Genomic DNA, 21,612 nt, shown 5'->3' on the forward strand with positions numbered 1-21,612 from the left:
AACCTTCGGAGATGATCGAGCGACGTGGTATAAAATCAGTTGCGGGCACGAAGCATAGCGGACTACAAACGAGCTGTGAAGACTGTACCGATTCATATTCAGGGAGACCAGAAACTAAGAATTTGACCAAACGGGACATTTATGAATACTAGAAGCAAATGACTCGCAGGTTGGCAACGATGTGGGAACAAACGTAGCTGAGAAGTACACAATACACACAATATATCAGACAACATGTTGACACTATGACGTCGCACAAATCGTCAAAAGCGACCAGAGTATGAACAAATTCATATACACAGGTCTGAAGGAATACGCACAATTGGATTGGCGCCCCAGACCCATTTTTACATACCCATGTAGGCAAGGATGGCAAAAGCGTTTTCTTTGTCGTGGACCGAATTTCTGGGGACGTAATCTCCACCATCAGGGAAACGCGATACCACATGATATGAGATGGCAATGACGTCCATGCACAGAAGCGTCATCAGTAATTGGCGTATCACTGAAGGCCTCTGGCAGCACCGCACCTTGCAATATCATGCACATAACCGAAACATTCATTTATAAAATATCTTACAACTAATGCCACAATAACTGTTGCTGCGAAGAATGCAGGCACGCCGGTCCTAGAAAATGGGATAGTCCAGTCACAAAAGCAGTCTTTCCCACCCCTGGGACTCGCCGCCGCCTCACATTTAAGTAAAACATGCGGTTAGGTGGAGCATCAAATTTTCCCCTTCCTCGAAGGTCTTTCCGGAATGGTTTCCGAACAGCGCGGTGTGGTTGGGCCAAATTTTGCATGGCTGCCGACAGTTGAACAGCGGATCGTTTGGCATCAGCAATTAGGAAGTATCTAGTAAGATAGCTGATCTACGGTAGATAAAACTCAGGCCATGGACTCAGGGACATCAATTTCTAGGGAATCTTTGCATCTAATGCAGCACCCGAGAGGTAGACGAAGTCACAAATCTTTAAAATACTTCCTTAGCCAATGCAACAATGAAGTGAACAAATTCCATTGATCTGGTGCGCATTTCAAGTTTATTGATAACAGGAGCCGCCTTACACCTTCCGTGGACTTTCTGTAGGTCAGTAAGGGCACTGACCTAATATGACCCATGTCAACGCTTTGTTACCAGGAACATACCGCCTAGCGTAACCTTCCTCGCTTATTTAAATGGAAAGCTCAAGACAGTCTTGCACGATTTTCGTCCCCACAACATTCGAAAGGTAAAACAAGGTCACTGACCTTTAATGAGCATGTGACCTTTTTCTTAGAACAGGTGTCTAGGTTCTGAGGGCACTTTGGAGACCAATCTGGGTTTGACCTCGTTTGACCGTATTTGACGCAGAAGCTTTAAAGTACGACCTTAGTGGTTTCATATAGAGGCCAAGACACCCTGTGAATTTTGTGTCTTCAGCTTTCTTAGTTCATGAAATCTCAAGGGAGGTCAAACTGATGCCCCACCCGATCGAAGAGTAGCCAACCGGCCAACCGGGAGCGTGTTAAGCTTGATCTAGACTTAATTTGCTATCTACGATGGCGAGAAAATAACGGTGAGCGATCTTGAGTGCCAGGGCAGCTGAGCACATGACAGAAAGCTAACCAGTGGCAGGCAATACTGGGGGATGATTTCCGACATGCGTGCACCCTCAAGGCCGTTTGCCCGAATAGAAACCTCGTTTGCGCTTCGAGCCCTTTCCCATCAATTATGTTGCTCTTCACCATACTTTGGCTTGCTCGAAGCCTGACGCGACATGTGCTGCCTGGTGGTCGCCTTTCGCTGCGCCCCAACAATGCGTACACACAGGCTTAAACTGGGGGTCTCAGCTGCCTAGATAGGAAGAAGCAATATATTGGGTTCCGAGTTGGGCTCACATTAATATTAAGGCCATTGCACACATGCTGGGCAAGAGGTAGCGGGGGCATGCTGGAAGAAGGATGCATGAGGGTCACGGAAAGACAAGATCACAAAACTGTTCGTAGAAACCAAGTTCCAGCTGTTTCATATTTTTGTCACGCCGAGAAAAAAAAACCACACAAAACGCACTCATTTAAGGCTGCAGCTCAACTTACAAATGCTGTTCGAAGCTTTCAGGAACCGAAGGTACGAGAAATTTCAGGCTCAAGCCTACCAACTTCTCTCCGTTCAAACAAAGACATGATATGTGTTTTCACCAGCGTGACACAAACGAATTATTGCCCAACCTAGCCGTCTCTTTTAGTCTGGTACAAGCCAGGGCGGACATCATCCGGCGAGGGCAGCCGTGTCCAGGCGGCAGCTGCTGCGGGCCCAGCAGCCCAGTGTCTCGACCGAGGCCAAGTCGAAGTCGGTCCCTGGCCGGCAGGGATCCGGCTGGGTGGCGCACTGGATCACGTACCCCAGCAGCCGCCAAAACACAGTATACATGGTAAGATGGGAAGACAGGCACAGTGACATCGAAACACACTGAAGAACGTGCATAGAGCAGGGTTAGACACAGTAGGTCCGGCTCTATCGTGTGCCAGCCTGGGGTAAGGCATAAACCTAGCAATGGCAACCAAATTTGGTAATAACGTCCTATCTAGATCCTCTTAGGTACGGCTACGAGAATTGCGTCAACTGGACAAGTAATCAATTTGACATAGTTTGAGCACAACTTGTATACATTGTTTACGCCATTGGCTTGATGAACAATGGCTTGAGAGGCGAATATCCCATCAGGCCTTTTCTGAAGCAACTCATCAACTCGCTGGACTGTTGTCAATCAAGCTAAGTGACACCATATTCAATAACACCGTACGTTCCAGGAGTGGTATGCAAAGGTGGTATGAGAGAACCGTAGAAATGTTTGTGACATATCAGACTTTTTGAGAGTACTTCACAAACATCTCTGGCCTACGGGTCGGCTTAAATATTACCTATCTGAACCAATAACTTCTGTATTTCATTTCATTACGTGGTCATTGGGGCTTTACAAGGCACTCGGCTGGTCATGAAGTATCGCCATTTACTAATATAAGGGACATTGTTTTGATGCTGTGATAATCGCATCAGTCTATATGCCAAGATATACCTGCATGAGGATTTTCCAGTGTGTGCACATTTGTCGATTGTAGGTATCACGTCTAGAACTGCTTTACTACGGAACAACCGCAATGTTTTTGTACCTCAGATGTATCCAGCGTCATCAATGTTTGTCATCAAAATGTATCAACGGATAAAATAAAACAGATAATAATTGCAGCGGTCCCCATGTCAAGGCGACAGAAGCTGCCAGTGCTAGGAAGGCCCACTATTTTCTGAGGGATGGAATGCTGTGGCGCCCTGATCCACACCGCTGCCGTGGTTTGGAATGCCTGGTGGCTTATTCTTGTGCGGATCTTTGAAAGCCGTTTGTAAGGGCATGGTATGAGCCATTAAATCTATGTCTGCTGGCTTACTGAACTTGGGTGACTCAATGCGTTGTTTATCAACTATGTGAAGATGTTTATGTTTATCAACTATGCGGCGTGGCTCGAACCGGCCTGTCGCGCATAGGATGTGCTTGTATTTTTTTTTTTTGGACTGCTTAGCTACAGCTTTGTAGGTTTCAGCGTCACGTTGCACAATACTTTCGGAATTCTTTTGAAGCGTTCCAGAACATTTAAATTTTATAGAGCAGGTCATTTTACCAACTGCCAACAGTGCCCCAACTGCATCTCCCCAAACTTCACTTGGAAAACTTAATACCAAGCTGCGTGAAAACTGAAAAATGCGCCAGTGCTGCCATCTCTCAACGAGTTAGAGATACTACGATTGGTAATTTCGCATGGCTCGTTTGACAGCACGTCAACGTCACAAAAACGCCGCACGATGCAATGAAAAAATGACGTACTGAGAAGCACAGTTACCAAATATAACAGTTCTCTTATTTAGAGTGGTCTTTGCCACTCCTAATCAGCCGCTGCCACTTAAAAGTACACTGATAATTATAAGCATGTTGATTGCATCCTACATGATGGTTGCTTAAATCTCATTAAATCTGGCACCGTTCTTTTAACTAGTCCAGTTAAGATCTTTCGATTACTTGTGATTTTTCGTCTCGGATGAGAGAAATGTGGACCGTCACCAGCAGTGCGGCTGTTAAACACGCAAACCTAAACGCATTTAATCACTTCGTTAATCAACAAAACAAATTTGTGGTCCCGTAGTTAGCAAATAATTTCCTAACCAGTGATTTCCAGTGCGGGAAGCTAAACACATTTTTTAAGATTTTTCTCTTACGTTGTACATCACGTTTGTTCCTAAGTAAAAAGTCAGTATTCCATCAGTCACGATATCTTTAGTTCCACTTGGTAAATCGTGTGTTGCTATTTTGTTTTACACGCATGATTTCACTCTGGATTATCACCTCAGCGCATGATTTATGTGACAGGCAAATTGATGAAATGTTCCCGTTGTGCTAGCGCCCTCAATCCAGCAATGGCTCGTGCGCATGGCCCACTAACGTAACTCCGCACGGATTTCTTCGAGTTGTAGATGACGCCACCTATGATGGTGGTGGCGCTGCCTTCGGTGGTGCTGCCGCCTACAGGTGACGCCGCCTACAGATCGGGTCCGTTGGGGCAATTTTGTCAAAGCGCAAAAAGCGGTTTTTTCTCGTGACGTTGCACTTGGCAACGTGACTAAAGGCAAAGGGGAAACAATGTATTCGCCCCCTCCGCTCCCTATGACACTGTAATCGTCATGACAGTAAGACACGTGGTTACGTATATGGTTGTTATGAGCGTGGAGATGTGGTCGTCCCAAAAAATACCTCCCCAAACTGGCCAAGCCGCTAAAGTCATGCGATTTTTGGCCAGCGATGCTTATCGGGCACGCGGCACCGCTTGCAGTGCGAGTTGCGGGTCCCCACACGCGTTAGAATTTCGTCACGCTAGAGGGCTCCTATTTGTTGAATACTATTTGAAGCACACCGTAACACGTCCAATACTTTTTGCCAAAACAAGATGGACAGCAATCCATGACAGAGCAACGTTGCATAGGTCATGGCAGAGTGTCCGTGTTATCGTATTACTTAGAATACTGCGGTCTTAAGTCTACTGAAAGCCGTCATCCCAGGACGCATTGCAAAATGACTAGTATATTATGTATGCTCACCGAGCATACATAATATATGTATGAACATGTATAATGTCTGTATTTCATATGTATGAGAATTGCTCATACCCATTGCTACAAGTATTGCAGGGCTTGGTACCATCTGCCGTACACGAATCCCCGAAGTCGTTGCTTTGTGAAACGGCGCTAACAACTATAATACGTATAATAATACCTGGGACATAAAAGGTCATGCATCGTGCCTACCACCGATCAGTGTACATACACAGGACATAATCATCGCAGTGTAGGCATGGACACGGCTTGACAATATATCACAGCTATGTAAGCATAGCCCGAGATAAACTAAGGCATAGCAATGAACACACATCTTAATGTCTAAGCAAGTTAAGACATTCATATCACTAATCACTATAGACACAAACACGTATATATATATATATATATATATATGTATATATATACCTAATATTATGATGGTATATGACAGTACATTATATATCTAATATATGTAAAATATCACTGATCAGCCTTCCCACAGACATCACTTGCCAAGTACGAAATCAGTCATGATCTAGCATACATACGACAAACAAGAATGTCCACCAAGATCATGCGCACACTTCTAAAGCTGACATCGCATACATAACCGATAACAAATACAGCTATCACATGTAAAAGCATGCAATTGAGAAAAATCATGACGGCATGTCTGCAAGCACCGAGTTCCGGTCATGCACGCGAGAAAACTGGGCATGGTGAGGACGCCTGCAGGCACGCGGGGTCAACTGTGAACAAGGCAGGGCATGTGCGAACAAGGCATGCGAGGTCAGCCCAGTAAAGCCGGGGTCGCGCGAGTGCATATATATATATATATATATATATATATATATATATATATATATATATTACTATAAGAATATTATTATACCCGAGCAGAGCTCACGAAGAGCCGAAATGTCGCCAGCAATGGCGGTGTCTGGCGTATCCTAACGTTACTAATACCCTGCTATGTCGATCTGCTACCTCCTCTTTCCCTGGTTATCCATCGCAATCCGTTTGCATCTGTTCCCGCTGCTGCTGCCGGGGCCATGGGTTGTTCTGGATTCACCAGCTGCATCATATCCCACAACGACCAGATGTTATGCGTTGAAACCCTCCGTCTCACACGAATGTTGAGCTATCGTGTATGTTGACCATTCTCCAGAATTTCAGTCATCAGTCCGAAACTCGACATTTTTTCATCCTGGCAAGTCAATTTGACTGCCCCGAGATCTCAGAGAGCAAAAACGCTAAAGACAAAAGATTCACAAGTTACCTGGGTTCACAAAATTCACAAGGTCAGGTGTACGTAAACTCAAAAGTGTAAAACTAAGCCCCTTATATCATGACATTATTGGTCAAACAGGATAAAAAAAAATGTCTAGTCTTGGACTGATGACTGAAATTCCCCCGCCCCCCCCCCCCCCCTCCCACCAAGACCGTCTCATGCAACCACTGTGAATCTAGATGATGCTGGTCCTAAACAAACGGCATCTAGTACACTCTTTCATTCGATGACTGCTTTCTATCCGTAAAGCGTAGATATGAGCAAACATTTAGAGACTCTGTATATTTTTGCAGTTAAGTAGTCATCAAGGGTTATGCTAGGCGATACGTTCTTAGAAACAAAATGCTCACCCGGGACTTTTAGGTTCATCATTTTTCCTGAACTTAAAGAGCCCTATAGTAGATGCATAACGTGGTTCTTGCTCTGAACAACATGAGAATAAGCACCAGAAACAACCCCATACATTGAGTTGCGGCAACAAGCAGGTTATTTGTTGCCTTGATCTAACCTTTATCCTTGGCCCTACGCTAATGAAACTCATCAGTTTGAGTGTTATGCTGCATAAGAAATTATCTCCGAGATGTACGGCTTCACTTACTACCCCGTTGTTTCATCAGATGGAACGATTCCTTAGTTTTCTAACCATTCCTTAGATTCCTTAGTTTTAGAACGATTCCGATTCCTTCGTTTCGGCCTGACATTGAACGAGTCCTTAGATGTTACGTTCACTGATTCTCACGGGGTAAATTGGACCGGCAATGATCTAGATCGGCGATCTTAAAGGAGTGTTTCACATTTGAATATACTGAAGCAATCATCAGACATGATGAAACCACGCCACTTATAACTAACGTTTTATGCGCGCATATCCGTTTTATAACGCGTTTTATGCGTTTAACGTATACTTTTAAATGCAAAAGACTGCTCCAGACAGTACAATTATCTCTTTAGTAAATATCCCCCTACATGCTTCATAGTTTGATTACGTCATCATATATTGCACAACATTGATTGAGCGTCCATTGACGGCCATTATATCTAGAAACGCGCTCACAAAGGTCAGATATAAACTCCTCAACAACTGTATTTTCTCGGCCTTGATTGCCGTATGGCTTACGAATTGATTCAATTTGAATAACGCTCTTATCTTGTCATGAGTGCGAGGGTGACTTTTAAATATTGACATTTCATTTCAACTAAAATTAATTTTACGTACTGCCGGCGGAATTAAGTCGGACTTCCGTAATGTTCAACAAGTGGAAGTTGCCACGCATGGTGAAACTGTTTGCACGTGCGAGGCCTCACAACTCGCATTATGAGCGGTGGCGCAGACCCGGTAAACTTCGTTGGCCAGAAATCACATGGATTCAGCTCCTTTGGCGGTTAAGTATTAACTTCATTTTGAACGTGCACATATCGTTGCGACGAGATGTCGAGCGAGAGGAAAAATGCGAAAAATTTAAGAGAAACAAATGCTCATGTTTGTCATGTCATGTCACGTCATGCTCATGTGAGCTCATGTTTATGACTAAGAAAAGTTTGGGCAATGGCAAGTGGCATCAGGCTACCTGTGACCACCGCCCCAGTCGGATCGCACGTTACCTGCTCCGTCCACTCGCTCGCTCCCCTTATACGCCGGGGGAGTGACCGGCTGAGCCAAGTGAGAGTGTCCGCGACTCAGCACTGACTGGTGACTGACAAGTGACTTCCATTAGGATGGACAAGGCCATCAAGAGAGCGGTGATCAACGCGGTGAAGCAGGGAAACCTCCTGAATTCTGTCAAGGAGCAGGTGACGGCGACCGTGGCCGAAGCTGTGGTCGATAAGTGAAAAATGCGCCAGTGCTGCCGTCTCTCAACGAGTTCGAGATACTACGAGTGGTAATTTCGCATGGCTCGTTTGACAGCACGTCAACGTCACACAAACGTTCCACGATGCAATGAAAGAATGACGTATTGAAAAGCACAGTTACCAAATATAACAGTTTTCTTATCTAGAGCGGTCTATGCCACTCCGTATCAGTCGCTGCCACTTAAAAGTACACTGATGATTATAACCATGTTGAATGCTTCCTATGTGATGGTTGCTTCAATCTCATTAGATCTGGCACCTTCCTTTTAACTAGTGCAGCTCAGATTTTTCGATACATTGTGATTTTTTGTCTCGGATGAGATAAATTTGGACCGTGATCATCAGTGCAGCTAATAAACACGCAAACCTAAACGCATTTAATCACTTCCTTGATCACCAAAACAACTTTGTGGTCCCGTAGCTAGCAAATGCTTTCTAAGCCAGTGATCTCCATTACGGGGAAGCTAAGCCCAGTTTCTCCTAGCGTTGTGCATCACGTTTGTTCCGAATTAAAGAGTCAGTATTCCAGCAGTCACGATTTTTGTGGCTGCACTTGGTAAATAATGTGTTGCTATTTTGTTTTGATTTCACTCTGGATTATCACTTCAGCGCATGATTTATGTGACGGGCAAACTGATGAAATGTTCCCGTCGTGCTAGTGCCCTAAATCCAGCAATGGCTCGTGCCCTTTGCCCGCTAACGTAGCTCGGCCCGAATTGCGCGGAGTTGTAGATGACGCCACCTACGGTGGTGGCGCTACCTACGGTGGTGCTGCCGCTTACAGGTGACGCTGCCTGCAGATCGGGTCCGTTTGGGCAATGTCGTCAAAGCGCAAAAAGCGGTTCAGGAGGCTTCCCTGCTTCACCGCGTCAATCACCGCTCTCTTGATGGCCTTGTCCATCCTAATGGAGGCCACTTGTCAGTCACCAGTCAGTGCTGGGTGGCGGACACTCTCACTGGTTTTGGCCGGTCACTCCCTCAGCGTATAAGGGGATCAACCGGGTGGACGAAGCACGCAACGTGCGATCCGACGGGGGCGGTGGTCACAGGTAGCCTGATGCCATTTGCCATTGCCCAAACTTTCCGTAGTCACAAACATGAGTGCCTACTATTTGTTTCTTTCAAATTGTTCGAATTTTTCCTCACGCTCGGACATCTGGTCGCAGCGATATGTGCACGTTGAAAATGAAGTAAGTACTTAACCGGCAAAGGCGCTGAAGACGTGATTTCTGGCCAACAAAGTTTACCGGGCCTGCGCCACCGCTCGTAGTGCGAGTTGTGAGGCCCCGCACGTGCAAACAATTTCACTATGCACGACTTCTGCTTGCTGAAAATTACCCAAGCCCGACGTAATTCTTTCAGTTTATGTAAAAAATAATGGAGAGCAATCCGTGCTGACGGGCCGCATCATAGGTCATGAGCAATATCGGTGTTGTCTCATTGCTTATAAGAGCGGGGCCTTCATTGTATTCAAATCCGCCTCGCATTCATCTCGGGAAAAATGACATCAATTTATTAGTATATTGTGAACGCATATACACATGGTTACAAATATTGCAAGGCTTCGTGCCACATGACGCACGCAAAGCCCGAGGTCGCTCCTTTGTAAAACTGCGTTACCAACGGCACGTGGTACCTATCACCGACAAATGTACGTATGCAGGATACAATTATCGGCGAAAATGAAGGCACAAGACTTTACAACATATCACAGCTATGCAAGTAATAGTCCATGGTGACCGAAGGCACAGCAATGAACACTTTTCAACGCCTGAACAATTGACTACACGTCACTGATGAGCTTTCCCACAGCCGAGGACGAAATCACTCGTAACATATCACTCATATCATACAGATGAATGTAGACATGGCACATGCGCGTACTTCTAAGGCTGGTATCACATACACTGATGCCGCAGAAAATCATCACATACAAATGTAGGGGCCTGAGAAACAGGATGATGACGTTACATCCGCAATCACCGATTGCCTATCTACCGCCAATAAATGTAGATAAACAGGACGCAATTATCTTCGTGAACGAAGGCACAAGACTTGAAAACATATCACAGGTATATAAGCAAGAGCCCATGATGACCTAGCAATGAACACATTTCAATGCCTGAGCATAGATATAAACATAGCAATGGACACATTTTAATGCCTAACAATTCACTAAATATCACTGATGAGCTTTCGCACAGCCACCACTGCATGCCAGGTACGAAATCACTTGTCACATATCACTCATGATAAAAACAAATGTACAGGTGGCACATGCACATATTTCTCAAGCTAGCATGACATCAACATCCGATGGCACACAAAATTATCACATACAACTGACGGGACCTGAGAAACTGCATAATGACGTTATGTCAGCAAGCACCGCCTGCCCAGGATAAACGGCGTCAATACAGCGTGAGAAATCACAGACAAATGCCATTGGTTACATGCAAACAAAACACCTGCACCAGAATATGCACATATGTACACCCACACAGAGTAACTGAGGCAGCTACGATATTCAGAAAACCCCTGTGATTTTCCGCACAGCCACAACGCACCCATCAGTGGTCCACCCGACCACCGTCACCGACCACGGCAACACCATCAGTGTCCTCATCATCATCTGAGTCCTCGGCAAGGATCTCTGGCCAAACGCCCATCCACACTGCGGGAGGTGCCGGTCTCCATTCTTCCTCTTCCTCCCCGACGTCGTCTTCCCAGTCGCTGTCGCTGCCATCTATCGAAGACTCGACGAAGCTCGTTTTTGTCTCATTCTCACGCCGCGGCTCCGGGAAAAGAATGGCCAGCGGAGCGATCGGCTCGTACCGCTCCCCGTCAAACCGGGTGAAGAAGCGTCCCACTTCCTGATGATCGATAGGCTGGGGATCTGGGGCCAGCTGCAATTCCTCTGCAATGATACATTCACTTCTGTTAGTGGTAGACAGAAGTGGCGCTCTACACAACAATGGGTGCCAGATATATCGCAATTTGCTGTGATTTGTAGACAGCTTAGCAACATTTTTCAACAGCAGCTAGGGGCGTGAGCCCCACTACGTAGTACAATGTCCAGTTTCGCCGGGTAATGTACAAATATTTGAACTTATGAATACCAATGAATACAAATCAGAGAAGATATTCCAAAATCTGTCATGCAGACATCATCAATAGTCAACTCAACATAGCACCTTTGTGGTGTACATACAACATACAACGTGGTGTACCACAAAATATGCCAGCGCTCTGCTCGTAACTGACATACTGGTGGGATGTCAGTGTAATGTACTCCAAATCGGTGCACAACATTTATTCGGGGAGCCTGCTCACCTTCAGCCATGTATCCGAAACGGTCACCCTCCATCAGCAAGTTGTAGAAAGGTTGCTTTTCTCCCCGCTCAAGTCCGGAGCAGGCGCGACTATGTGCTATCCAGTCCTGCAAACACCACCAACCCCGAGTCAACACAATAACTCACACCACGTGGCCGTCGTAGCAGATGAGAGCGAGGGGAAACTGTGAGGCTCCGTGTAAATGCTGGTAAGGAATTTTCACGTGTCAAGTGACATCCGTAGCAAATTGGTACGCTTACATGCCCATCACTGATGCACCGATTTCTACCACCAATGAAGAAGGGGGAAAAGCCCAGAAGGAAAGAATGACACAAATGCAACACGCCTGTATGAAACAGAAAGACACGTTTGTGATACGGCGATGGCATGCATTGAAAACGAATTATGTGAATGGCAGACAGGACATTGTAAAACCATAATTGACTGCATTAGATACTTTAAACCCCAACGTGCTGAAGCCATTCCATATCCCCTCTTTCAAAAAACATCACTGTTGGCAAAATAAGGATAGCACTAGTCACACAACTAAATATTTGCGAGGTATTCAGCGACTGCCTTTCTGTGGTAGAAGTCACAAAACAACCAAAAAGTCGAGTTGACTTCTCAGCCTTTGCCACTTAACTAGATCAATTCCTTAAAAAACAGTACAAATGGGGTCAGACATGGACTGGTCTGATCCTGTAACTCCATTTAAACCGCTCGTACCTGTGAGACCTCGTAGTATGGTGAGCACCCGTACACCACAGCCAGGCGCTCGTCGCCGTACGTGACGACGTCACCGGCGCCGAACTGCCTCGGATAGTCGCCCGCTGCTCGGTCCGCCGCGCGGAGGTTCACCTGCAACACCGATGAAAATACTGACGGCGTTGCACACAACCTCGGGAGATGATTGAGGGGCATGGTATAACATGAGAAGCGTGACACAAAACATAAATGAAAACAAATGAGCTGAGTGACAGCACCGAGCATCAGCCAAACCAAGAACAATAAAGAGGGAAAATAGGGCATCCACAAATCCTTGAAACAAAAAGCTCACACGCGCAAAACGACGTAACAACAGCACATCTGCATCATATTTTTATGCTGATGATGCTTAGACATGGGATTAAACATGTTCCACAGCGGCATTTAGCCAGCGGTATTTAGCATTCAGCATTTTAAGGCGCGCTTGCAAAAAGACGTACACTTAACTGACCGACATGCATGCACAACATAACATGACACAAACACCACGGAACCCAAATGCACCACTCACACGAGTATGCACACGCATGCTTCTGCATCATGTTGGTGAGAAGCTACAGGAGTAACTTCACCCATTGGCAATTTCATCAAATCGAGTTCATTTTTCTTACCAGTTCCTGGACTTTGGCCTCTTGTTCATCCAGGGAGAGCGCCAGCCGTTTGTACATCCTCTTGAAGTGCTTCATGAGTACTTCCAAGCCACGCCTCTCGTTCTCCGCCAGAAATATGTCGTTAGCCTGGACGAATTGCTGCAGACGGAAAGCAGTGAAAATAAGGTCACATCAGATTCCCCCGTTGTATCGCCACGTGTTTTTTTCTGACACAAGCTTGGACGCAACGCCCAGCCCTCGACTGCGGGCCATGTACGAATTCGATTCTTCTGAGAACCAAAGATGAGATCAGAACGTCACCTTGCAGACGTCCATTCACATCTACATCGTACACAATTATCAGGCGCATCAAAGTGAACCAGACGTATATTTCCAACAATGGTTGAAAACAACCGCCAAATGCAACGAAAAGAAGCCGCGACGCCGCTGTGCCATCGCTGCCCACCTCAGCACCGCCTGATGAATGAAATCGACAAGGACAATTGGCCGAAGCCGAGGCTTTCTAGAGGATTACACACAGCACACATGCTCGGTTAAGCGATTTATGCATGCTTCTTAGATTGTACGTGCTGATTGCTCAGGTCTAGCGTCATCAAACATCACTGACCTGCAGCAGGCGGCGCGTGTACATGGGTCTGGTACGAGCCAGGGCGGACATCAGGTCGTCGAGCGCAGCCATGTCCAGGCGACAGTCGCCGCGGGCCCAGCAGGCCAGCGTCTCAAACGAGACCAGGTCGAAGCCATTCTCTGGCCGGCGAGCATCCGGATGGGTGGCGCCATTGATCAGGCGGCCCAGCAGCTGTCAAAAACAATGCATCACTTAAGACAAAGAGGGACATCGTAATGGCACCACAGCACAGCACACTGAAGAGTGTACACACAGCAGGACTTATCACAAGTTGTAGCGGGGCTGCTGGTATTTACGGATTCATATAAGAACAAAACACCCTGGACCTGAGACTCTGGTGCTTTCTTTGCAAAGTTCCTTTGCCAAAGGCAGGCATAGAACTACTCGTTAAACAAAACGGCAGATTTTTCAAGAAAAAAATCCACGTACCCCATATAACAGGTCCTGTTCTCCTAGAATTTGCAACATCCGGTGCATCACGTACCCCTGCTCTGGGGAAGGGTTCCAGCATCTGAAGATCCATGTCCGGATGTACAGCATTCAACTCCTCCAACACCTGCTCTCTGGATAGCTGCATGCCGCGACGGACAACGTCGATGAACAGGTACTCTTCACTGTCCCTGCGTGAGGAGCAGCACGTCAAGACATCGTGCACAATGAACTGCATGCATTTATAAATGCGTCATGTAAATTGCATTACATCACTGTGTAACAGACAACTTCAGTCACAAAGAAACAGGCACATAACCAAATTTATAAAAAGGCAAACTAGACAAGACTAAACAACACAAACACAGTCAGTGCACAATTGCTGCGTTTGCACAAAACGACAACACATCGTGCATCAATGCGATTGGCTTGACACAATTTGGATGCTATAGTTAGGAAATGAATACTTAGTTTTAAGGAAATGACCAACGTCATTACATACAAATCATGCGTAACACCACGCCATTACTTTGGATTAATTCCTCCGTATCGCAGTGACCAATCGCTCCGAAGAGAATTTTGTAGGACCAAATAAAACGGTGAATTTGAAACTCTCTTTTAAGGAAAAGAGAAGTGATGCGTTTACCAACGCTGATTTCAATAATAAATGCCTTTGTTGAAAGAAACAAACGTATCAAAATGCAGAATTTATCATGAAACATGCATCAATTTCTTCGGCATCAAGTGACTACAAAAACTGGTGAATAGATGCACGCCGTGAAAGCAGTAACACCCAAAAAGACATGACTTGAGCAGCCAAAGTCCGTCTATATAGCGTCGATGGTGCCAGAAGACCCATTCCCCACGCCTCTTGCGACCATGCTCACGTTCGGTGCCAGCAGATCATCGAGCTATGCGGGAACTGCACGTTGTGGAGGTTGACACCCAGCATGCCAGCGACCGAGGAGTAGACCGTCCCCATTACAGTCTGCGTCCCGGAGCCGGCACAGTGGAGGTGGCGACGAAGGTAGAGCACCTGAAAAAGAAAATAGTAAACCATTTAGTGCATCGTGCTGCAGGCAACAGTAGTAACTTCCACACAACGAGAGCAAACAGTCCATCACACCATTCAGTCACAGAGCCAGCAATAAATTATAAAACGGATATCACACTTACTCAAATCAAACATCACCTATTAGTAACGACCACACTGACGAGCATTTTATCATGACTACCATGGTCAACCGTCAAAGTCAACAATTTTCACGGAGACTCTGGATTCTAGACTGTGCAGACATCGCAACAGCGTGTTCGGTGTTATGCCATCTGACAGGAGCCGCCTAATGAACCTTACGACAAACCGGCGGAAACGCATGGCTGACATTATGCTTCGCAATTCATAGCCCCGCACCGAAAACAACATCAGGGAAAATAGATCAGAAAGAGAAGCCTGCGCATGTCCTGTGTGTGATTTCACCTAATTCAACGTCCCGGAAACACTGATAAATATTTACTGCAGTACACTCACCAGTGTGTTCAGCTCGGCAGCCGGTGCGTCCGCTGGCCCTTCATCCTTCATTAGGGCAAGCTGATCATATAGCACGATGTTCAGCACGTCCAAGAGCATCAGTGTCTGGTCATCCGTCCACAGCGTGGGTCCGAACGGGTTCTTTTTGCACGTATCCCAGGCGGCGGCCGGGTGCTCCGGGAGCTTCCGACGAACCTCGTCCAAAACCAGGCCGGCGACCTTCATGTAGCAGCTGTAAAACCACGCCGTGTCAACGCTCGCATGTACACATGAAAGGTCGTCTTTGTTCACGGGGGGGGGGGGGGGGGCAGGGAGGAACATGGAGACGAATGTTGCAACGCAAAGACTTTATCAATATGTGAGATAAGTGCCTTGTATCCCGTTCCTCTGGCGAAAACCACGATCACACTGATATGCAAATTTTGACCCAGCTATTTGCCACACCATGCGTCAAGCCCTGTTGATGCATCTGTAGTAAAAACACAGCGCGGTGTGGCATTTCTGTGCAGAGCCACAACATGACAAATTCCATAAGCGTAGGTAACAGACAGCCTGCAGTCAGCTACCATCGGCACAAATAAACACAGAAAAGGGCTGTGAGATTAGTTGCATACTTGTGCCCATCAGGAAGAGCTACGTATACATTAGAAACACAGTCGAGCTGGCAGAACATGGTCGTGCCAAATCTTGAATTTCCGCATGGAGATCGAGCATCTGGTAAGGACATGAAAGACTCACGCCTTAAGACTGGACTCTCGGTTGTTGGTTTGCTCCGGGACCATCCAGAGGCTCATCAGATAAAAGGCTTCGGGCACGTTTACATGCTGCGCTGGGCGCTGCATGTACTCCCGGAACATGGGCAGCAGCACGACGTCTCGCTGGATCTCGCGGAACAGCATCCGCGCATAGTAGCGCAGAGACAGGTCATCATCCCTGCCAAAGAAGGCTCGAATTACACATACGCCTAACACAGCATCTGTCCACTCCGGAGACCAGTTGTGATGTCGGATGCTTATATATAAGTCAATGAGTAAAACTTCTCGAGCGAATTATCTTCTCGAGCGAACTGTCCACTGCGCAGACCAGTTGTGATGTCGGAGGCTTACATACAAGTCAATGAGTAAAATTTCTGGAGCGAATAGTCTGGTTCGGTCTGCAGATTACTTAGGTGATAGCAGAGCATATGAAAAGAGCATGAAGGTGGTGGCGGGGAATTAACCAAGGTACTGGACCGAGCAGCCCGGTACGTACTATACTGGCAAGCTGTTAAGATACGCCATAGATACGCCTTAAGATACGCCTCGCCATACCATCACGACAACATAAGGTAAGCCTAGAGGAAGACAGGGTAGTGACACTGGAGTGAGCCATTGATCCAGTCTTGGTTCTGTCCCACAAAATGTCAGGGATAAGATTGTCATTCCAAACTAAGGGGAAAGCGGGACAGAGCGACAAGAGACACCATCACGCTCCTTGAGAAATGGCCACCGTTGCTCAATATGGCCCAACTGTCAGAAGTATGAGAAGCTCCATAGTTTAAGACCAAAAATTTAGAACAATGAATACTTAAGACTCTGGATGATCTCTTTCATCAGCATTCACATGGCAAAGGGCACGTGAAGGATTACACGAAGTACATAACACGTGCAGTGCCTATGTGACTAAGAATTTATGGTTGACAAATTGCATACAGCTGAGCACACTGCATGACACCAGACCACCCCGACAGTGTGATCCAACTTACGGACAGTGTTGACAGGGATAGATGACCTCCAGAAGGGCATCCCGATTAAAAAGGGTACCATGGACGGGCACCAGCTTGCGGAAATCTTCCATGGCGGGGTCCGGCAGGCAGTGGACTGAGTAGCATCTGTCGGCCATCTTGGCTAGGGCCGTGCGCAGGTGGTGGCCAGCCGAGGCGCGGAACCTCGCAATACGCCGCCAGCTGCGGCCGCACCGCTCAAACACGCGCAGCAGGGCAGGTCGGCACGAGGGCTGCATCAAGCGCGGGTACCTGCGAAACAAGAACACAGGGTCACGACTGAGGCAAATGGGAGCGTTGGAAGGTCTCTTGGGTGGAAGACGTGCCTAAATAGTCTTGGTCAAAACATTGGGCACAGCGAGCGCGATTCAATCAATGACATATTAAGTCCGCATATGGAATCAAACGTGACGCACACCACCATGCACGCCACATTTTCCTCGCCATACCATCACTGCAACTGGTTAGTAACAACATGATCAACATTGTCATATTTCTTGAGACCTTTGGTTCCACTTGAATAGGGCTGAATAAAGGAGATGCCCATAAATCAACAGTTGTTTAAAGCATAGGAACTCCAATTTTTGGTGGTAATGTAAAAAAGATGGGTTGCTTTTGACCACTTTTAATTATGATACCAAATACAGCTGAATTTCTTTTAGTAGGACAGCCGTCCACTACTGGTGTCATGCATCAGTTCTTTTGTGGTGTGCTATTGATACAAGACCAATGCTAAGTTTCTTTAAGATGCTAATCACCATTTGAGAGATGAAAATAAAGGATTGCTGGAAAATGCTGTGTATCAACAAAATGGAGATCAAATAACAACTGTTGGTTGTCCATGAACCATTGACCTAAAGACCCTCAGTTCTTTGCATTTACCACCATAAAGTATATCACTATATGGGTTACAAGATGCTATACCACCATCACTGAATTAGCAAAGAGCTGCCTAATTTCTGGCACTAGGCTCTGTCCCCTGCAGCACTGGTTTCTGAACTTGTTAAAACTAACTTGCATAAAATGTCCCAGGGCATAGTTTGGCACTACAATAAATTAGAAGAACACTTCATATCCTAGTCAGAATTTCAGAGCAACAAATGACATCTATCACCACCTCGCACTATCTGCATATGGTTGAATGGAAAAGACAGGATAAGAGCCTTTTAAAACACAGTAGCAGTGGCAAGACACTAACAATTTTTTTAGGTGGACCGTCATTTACCAAAGTCATTACCAACACTCTTTATCTTTTGTTCAAAATGTCATCTCTGTTACTGGCATTGGTTGCATATAGTTCAGGTCTTGCTTACTGAGACAATTTAGCACAAAATGCATCTGCAATGAAAAGTTATCATGAAACCCTTCCCATCTAAGCAGAATAGCATGACAATGCCATGTAAAATTCAACCAAAGATGTTCCAAATGAGGTTCATGAGGATGATTTGCAAGGAAAGCTTTGATCAGCTGTCTGCCCCCCTTTGTAATTTGATAAATGGACTTAACCACATACTTATCAGCTGCACTGCATTTCCATACACCAAATTCAAGGTATGCAGTGCCTAATAACAATATGTTGTACATCTAAACTTCATGTTTTATGTGAGCTTTACAGAGGGTAAGTGCAAAACATACTTCTCCCTGATATCATCATCTGCTTTCAGGAAATCATCATCCCAATCCAAAACTATAGGTATTGATAAGCCATGTGAAGAATAACATATTATACATCAAACTTTAGGCCACTTTGATTGGTGTATGGACAAGCATTCAATTTCTTCTAAAATGGTCAAACAATCTCCAGAAACAACTTAGAAATCAGTGTACAGCAGAAGTACAAAAAGGGCATGAAAGTTGACATACATTTGTCAGCAGATGCATCACACAGCCAGTCAGCTGAATGTAATGAGGGTACGCTATTTGCAACCGCTGGCTGAATTGCTACAGTAGTTGGCACTGTCTGAAGTCAGAAATATGCATCCATGGGTGCATACAGACATCTAAAATATATGTACATTTACAAAATTGGTCTGATCACATCCCATCTCGCAATAATTTTTACATGCCAGCTGTAGTAAGACTGGATTACAGCTAGCAGCAAAAAACACCTCTTCAGCAATCTGACATTTTAAGAGCAGGAACTCACCTGGACTTAAATCCAAACTTCCATACTTTCTCTGAAGTATGGACATCATTAAGCCTCTTGCACACTTGTGACACAGAAGCAAGATCTTCTACGCTCAGGAAACACAAGATATGTTCCAAAATTTCCGTTGGCAGGAAAAGCAGGGATGTCTCAGCATTCTGCTCTCCACTGAGCCAATGCATCACTTTCTTCTCATTCGAAAACTCCGCAGCATCCATCAGCAGCATTCAACAACCACGTGCGCCGTTTCAAATATCGAGAGTAGATTCCAAGCTCAGCAGATTCAGCCTTGCACGGATAAAACATACACGGGTCGGAGCGCCGGAATAGAAACGGAAGTCAAATGCGGCGGTTAACGGTTCGAGAACTGCGGCACGTCACGGCCGAGGCCGTTTAAACCTCCCAATGAGAAGCGGGGATTTGAAATCAGTGCTGTGTGGCCGAACCGGATGCAAATGCTCGTGCGCGCTGTAACATCAGTGAGAGTCGCAATTTATTAAGTTAGGACAAGGGTGCAGCCAGGGGTGTCACTTATTATATACTTTCGGAATGACCGATGCAACTAATGCTGACATGAGCCTCCCCGTTTCACCTCACAATACTCCTTTCATCCTTGGAATGCCAATGAGGAAAGAGGGAATACTTGGCCAAATAACGATACATCAGCTATCTTGTCTAATTGGTACATGTTGCAGTTTCCTAAACGCGTTACTAATGCCATCATGTATATCGTACACCACTCATCGTGGTCTAGGTACCTAATGGGTTGTCACGCTACCCGCTTTACATTTTAAGCCGCCCGGCAAATGTTTGACACGTTTTTGAAATAATACGGTTCGGATTTTGATCAAGAACAGCTAACTTCAAAAGTTGGCAGCTTTGAAAATCGCGAGTGGCCTTACTAGAAGCTAATGCATGTTTCAGTTTTGTGCGGCCGCGCGGGGAGGAGGTGCCCGGCGCGTAGTCACGAGAGCCGCACGAGCTGTGCAGCACGAGGTGCATTGTTGCCGGCGCTGGTGTCATTCCTTTGGACGGAGGCAAGTCTGACTCAACTGAATGACAACCGTTCTTTGCTTTCATTCTGAGTATACATAAAAATATGTGCTGACGTTACTTGCTGACAAGTGAGGGAGATAGACACCAAAGTGGACTTTTTTGAACATATCTGGTTATCACAAACTTTCAACATGCACATTCCTGACAAACCAAAATCCAAGTCTTTTGACAAATCAAAATTGGCGGCGCTGACGGCGGCGGCGGCGGCCGCTTGGGTGGCGCGGGCGAGCGCGGAGGCTGTTTAGTCCTCTCGATTCTGTAATGTTTGGTTTTACCTTCGTACTGTACCGTAGCAGTTAGTATTCGGTCAGCAACAAGATTAGCACACGCGCTAGTCATTCGTGGTCCATTACCCATTAACTCTTGCTAAGATTCTTTTCTGTGACTTAGTGTCTGTTCTAAGCATCGTGGAAAGCCGGTAGTTCTTATTAACTACAAATGGGATGTCATTGCTTTGGAGGAAGGCAAGTCTGAATCAACTAAATGTCAACAGTTTTTTGCTTTCATTCTGAGTATACATAAAAATATGAGCTGACGTTACTTGCTGACAAGTAAGGGAAATAGACAACAAAATGTTTTTTTTAGAACATATCTGGTTGTCACGAACTGTTAACAAGCACATTCCTGACAAACCAAAATCTCGTTGTCAAAGCAGATGCATTTCGGTGCAAGCCTTTGTTGGAGTTTGCAGACATTTTGAACGAATTGGTTTTCCAAATATTTATAACGCTGAAAAGCACTTTTCAAAGTTTTTTGAAAGGAGTTCTCAAAGTTTCAAAAAAATCAAAAAGTGTAAAAAATAGGAGTTGCTGATGGCTTCCGAGACAAGATTCGGAAAGCTTACCGCTACACTGCAACGCCAAATTTTGCATTGCAGTTGGCAATTAAATAGCGGATCATTTGGTATAGAACTTAGGTTTACGTTGTTTAACACTTCTAAGATTTTATGTAAAGCTTTTCAATCGATGGATTTCTGAAATCAGAACTCACGCTAAGTGGTGTATGTTGGCTTAGCACTGACCTTCATGCTCCGATCGCGCAAAGTCAGGGCAAAGGCTGAATTTAACGGCGGAAGCTTACCGTACC

General features: G+C 45.8%; 1 protein-coding gene across 2 annotated transcripts in view; it reads right to left on the reverse strand.

Annotated features, from left to right (window-relative positions):
• The window catches only part of LOC119097635 (F-box only protein 21), a 38,868-nt gene extending 19,146 nt beyond the window's left edge, over window positions 1-19,722 (reverse strand). The window contains exons 1-11 of one of the 2 annotated variants that reach the window (XM_037220673.1): window positions 19,471-19,722; window positions 17,307-17,576; window positions 16,301-16,495; window positions 15,563-15,794; window positions 14,922-15,070; window positions 14,090-14,225; window positions 13,585-13,776; window positions 12,978-13,115; window positions 12,328-12,459; window positions 11,602-11,707; window positions 10,778-11,185 (exon numbers count right to left, since the gene is read on the reverse strand). In XM_037220673.1, the coding sequence (XP_037076568.1) occupies window positions 10,839-11,185; window positions 11,602-11,707; window positions 12,328-12,459; window positions 12,978-13,115; window positions 13,585-13,776; window positions 14,090-14,225; window positions 14,922-15,070; window positions 15,563-15,794; window positions 16,301-16,495; window positions 17,307-17,576; window positions 19,471-19,697 (2,124 nt within the window). In that variant the 5' untranslated portion in view covers window positions 19,698-19,722 and the 3' untranslated portion in view covers window positions 10,778-10,838. Of the gene's footprint in view, window positions 1-10,777; window positions 11,186-11,601; window positions 11,708-12,327; window positions 12,460-12,977; window positions 13,116-13,584; window positions 13,777-14,089; window positions 14,226-14,921; window positions 15,071-15,562; window positions 15,795-16,300; window positions 16,496-17,306; window positions 17,577-19,470 lie in introns of those variants that run through there. The other variant, XM_037220674.1, reaches the window with a different exon arrangement.
• Between the last annotated feature and the right edge of the window lie 1,890 nt (window positions 19,723-21,612).

This window comes from Pollicipes pollicipes, unplaced genomic scaffold (assembly GCF_011947565.3).
Source record: "Pollicipes pollicipes isolate AB1234 unplaced genomic scaffold, Ppol_2.1 Scaffold_4295;HRSCAF=5057_pilon_pilon_pilon, whole genome shotgun sequence".
Classification (NCBI taxonomy): Eukaryota; Metazoa; Arthropoda; class Thecostraca; order Pollicipedomorpha; family Pollicipedidae; genus Pollicipes; species Pollicipes pollicipes.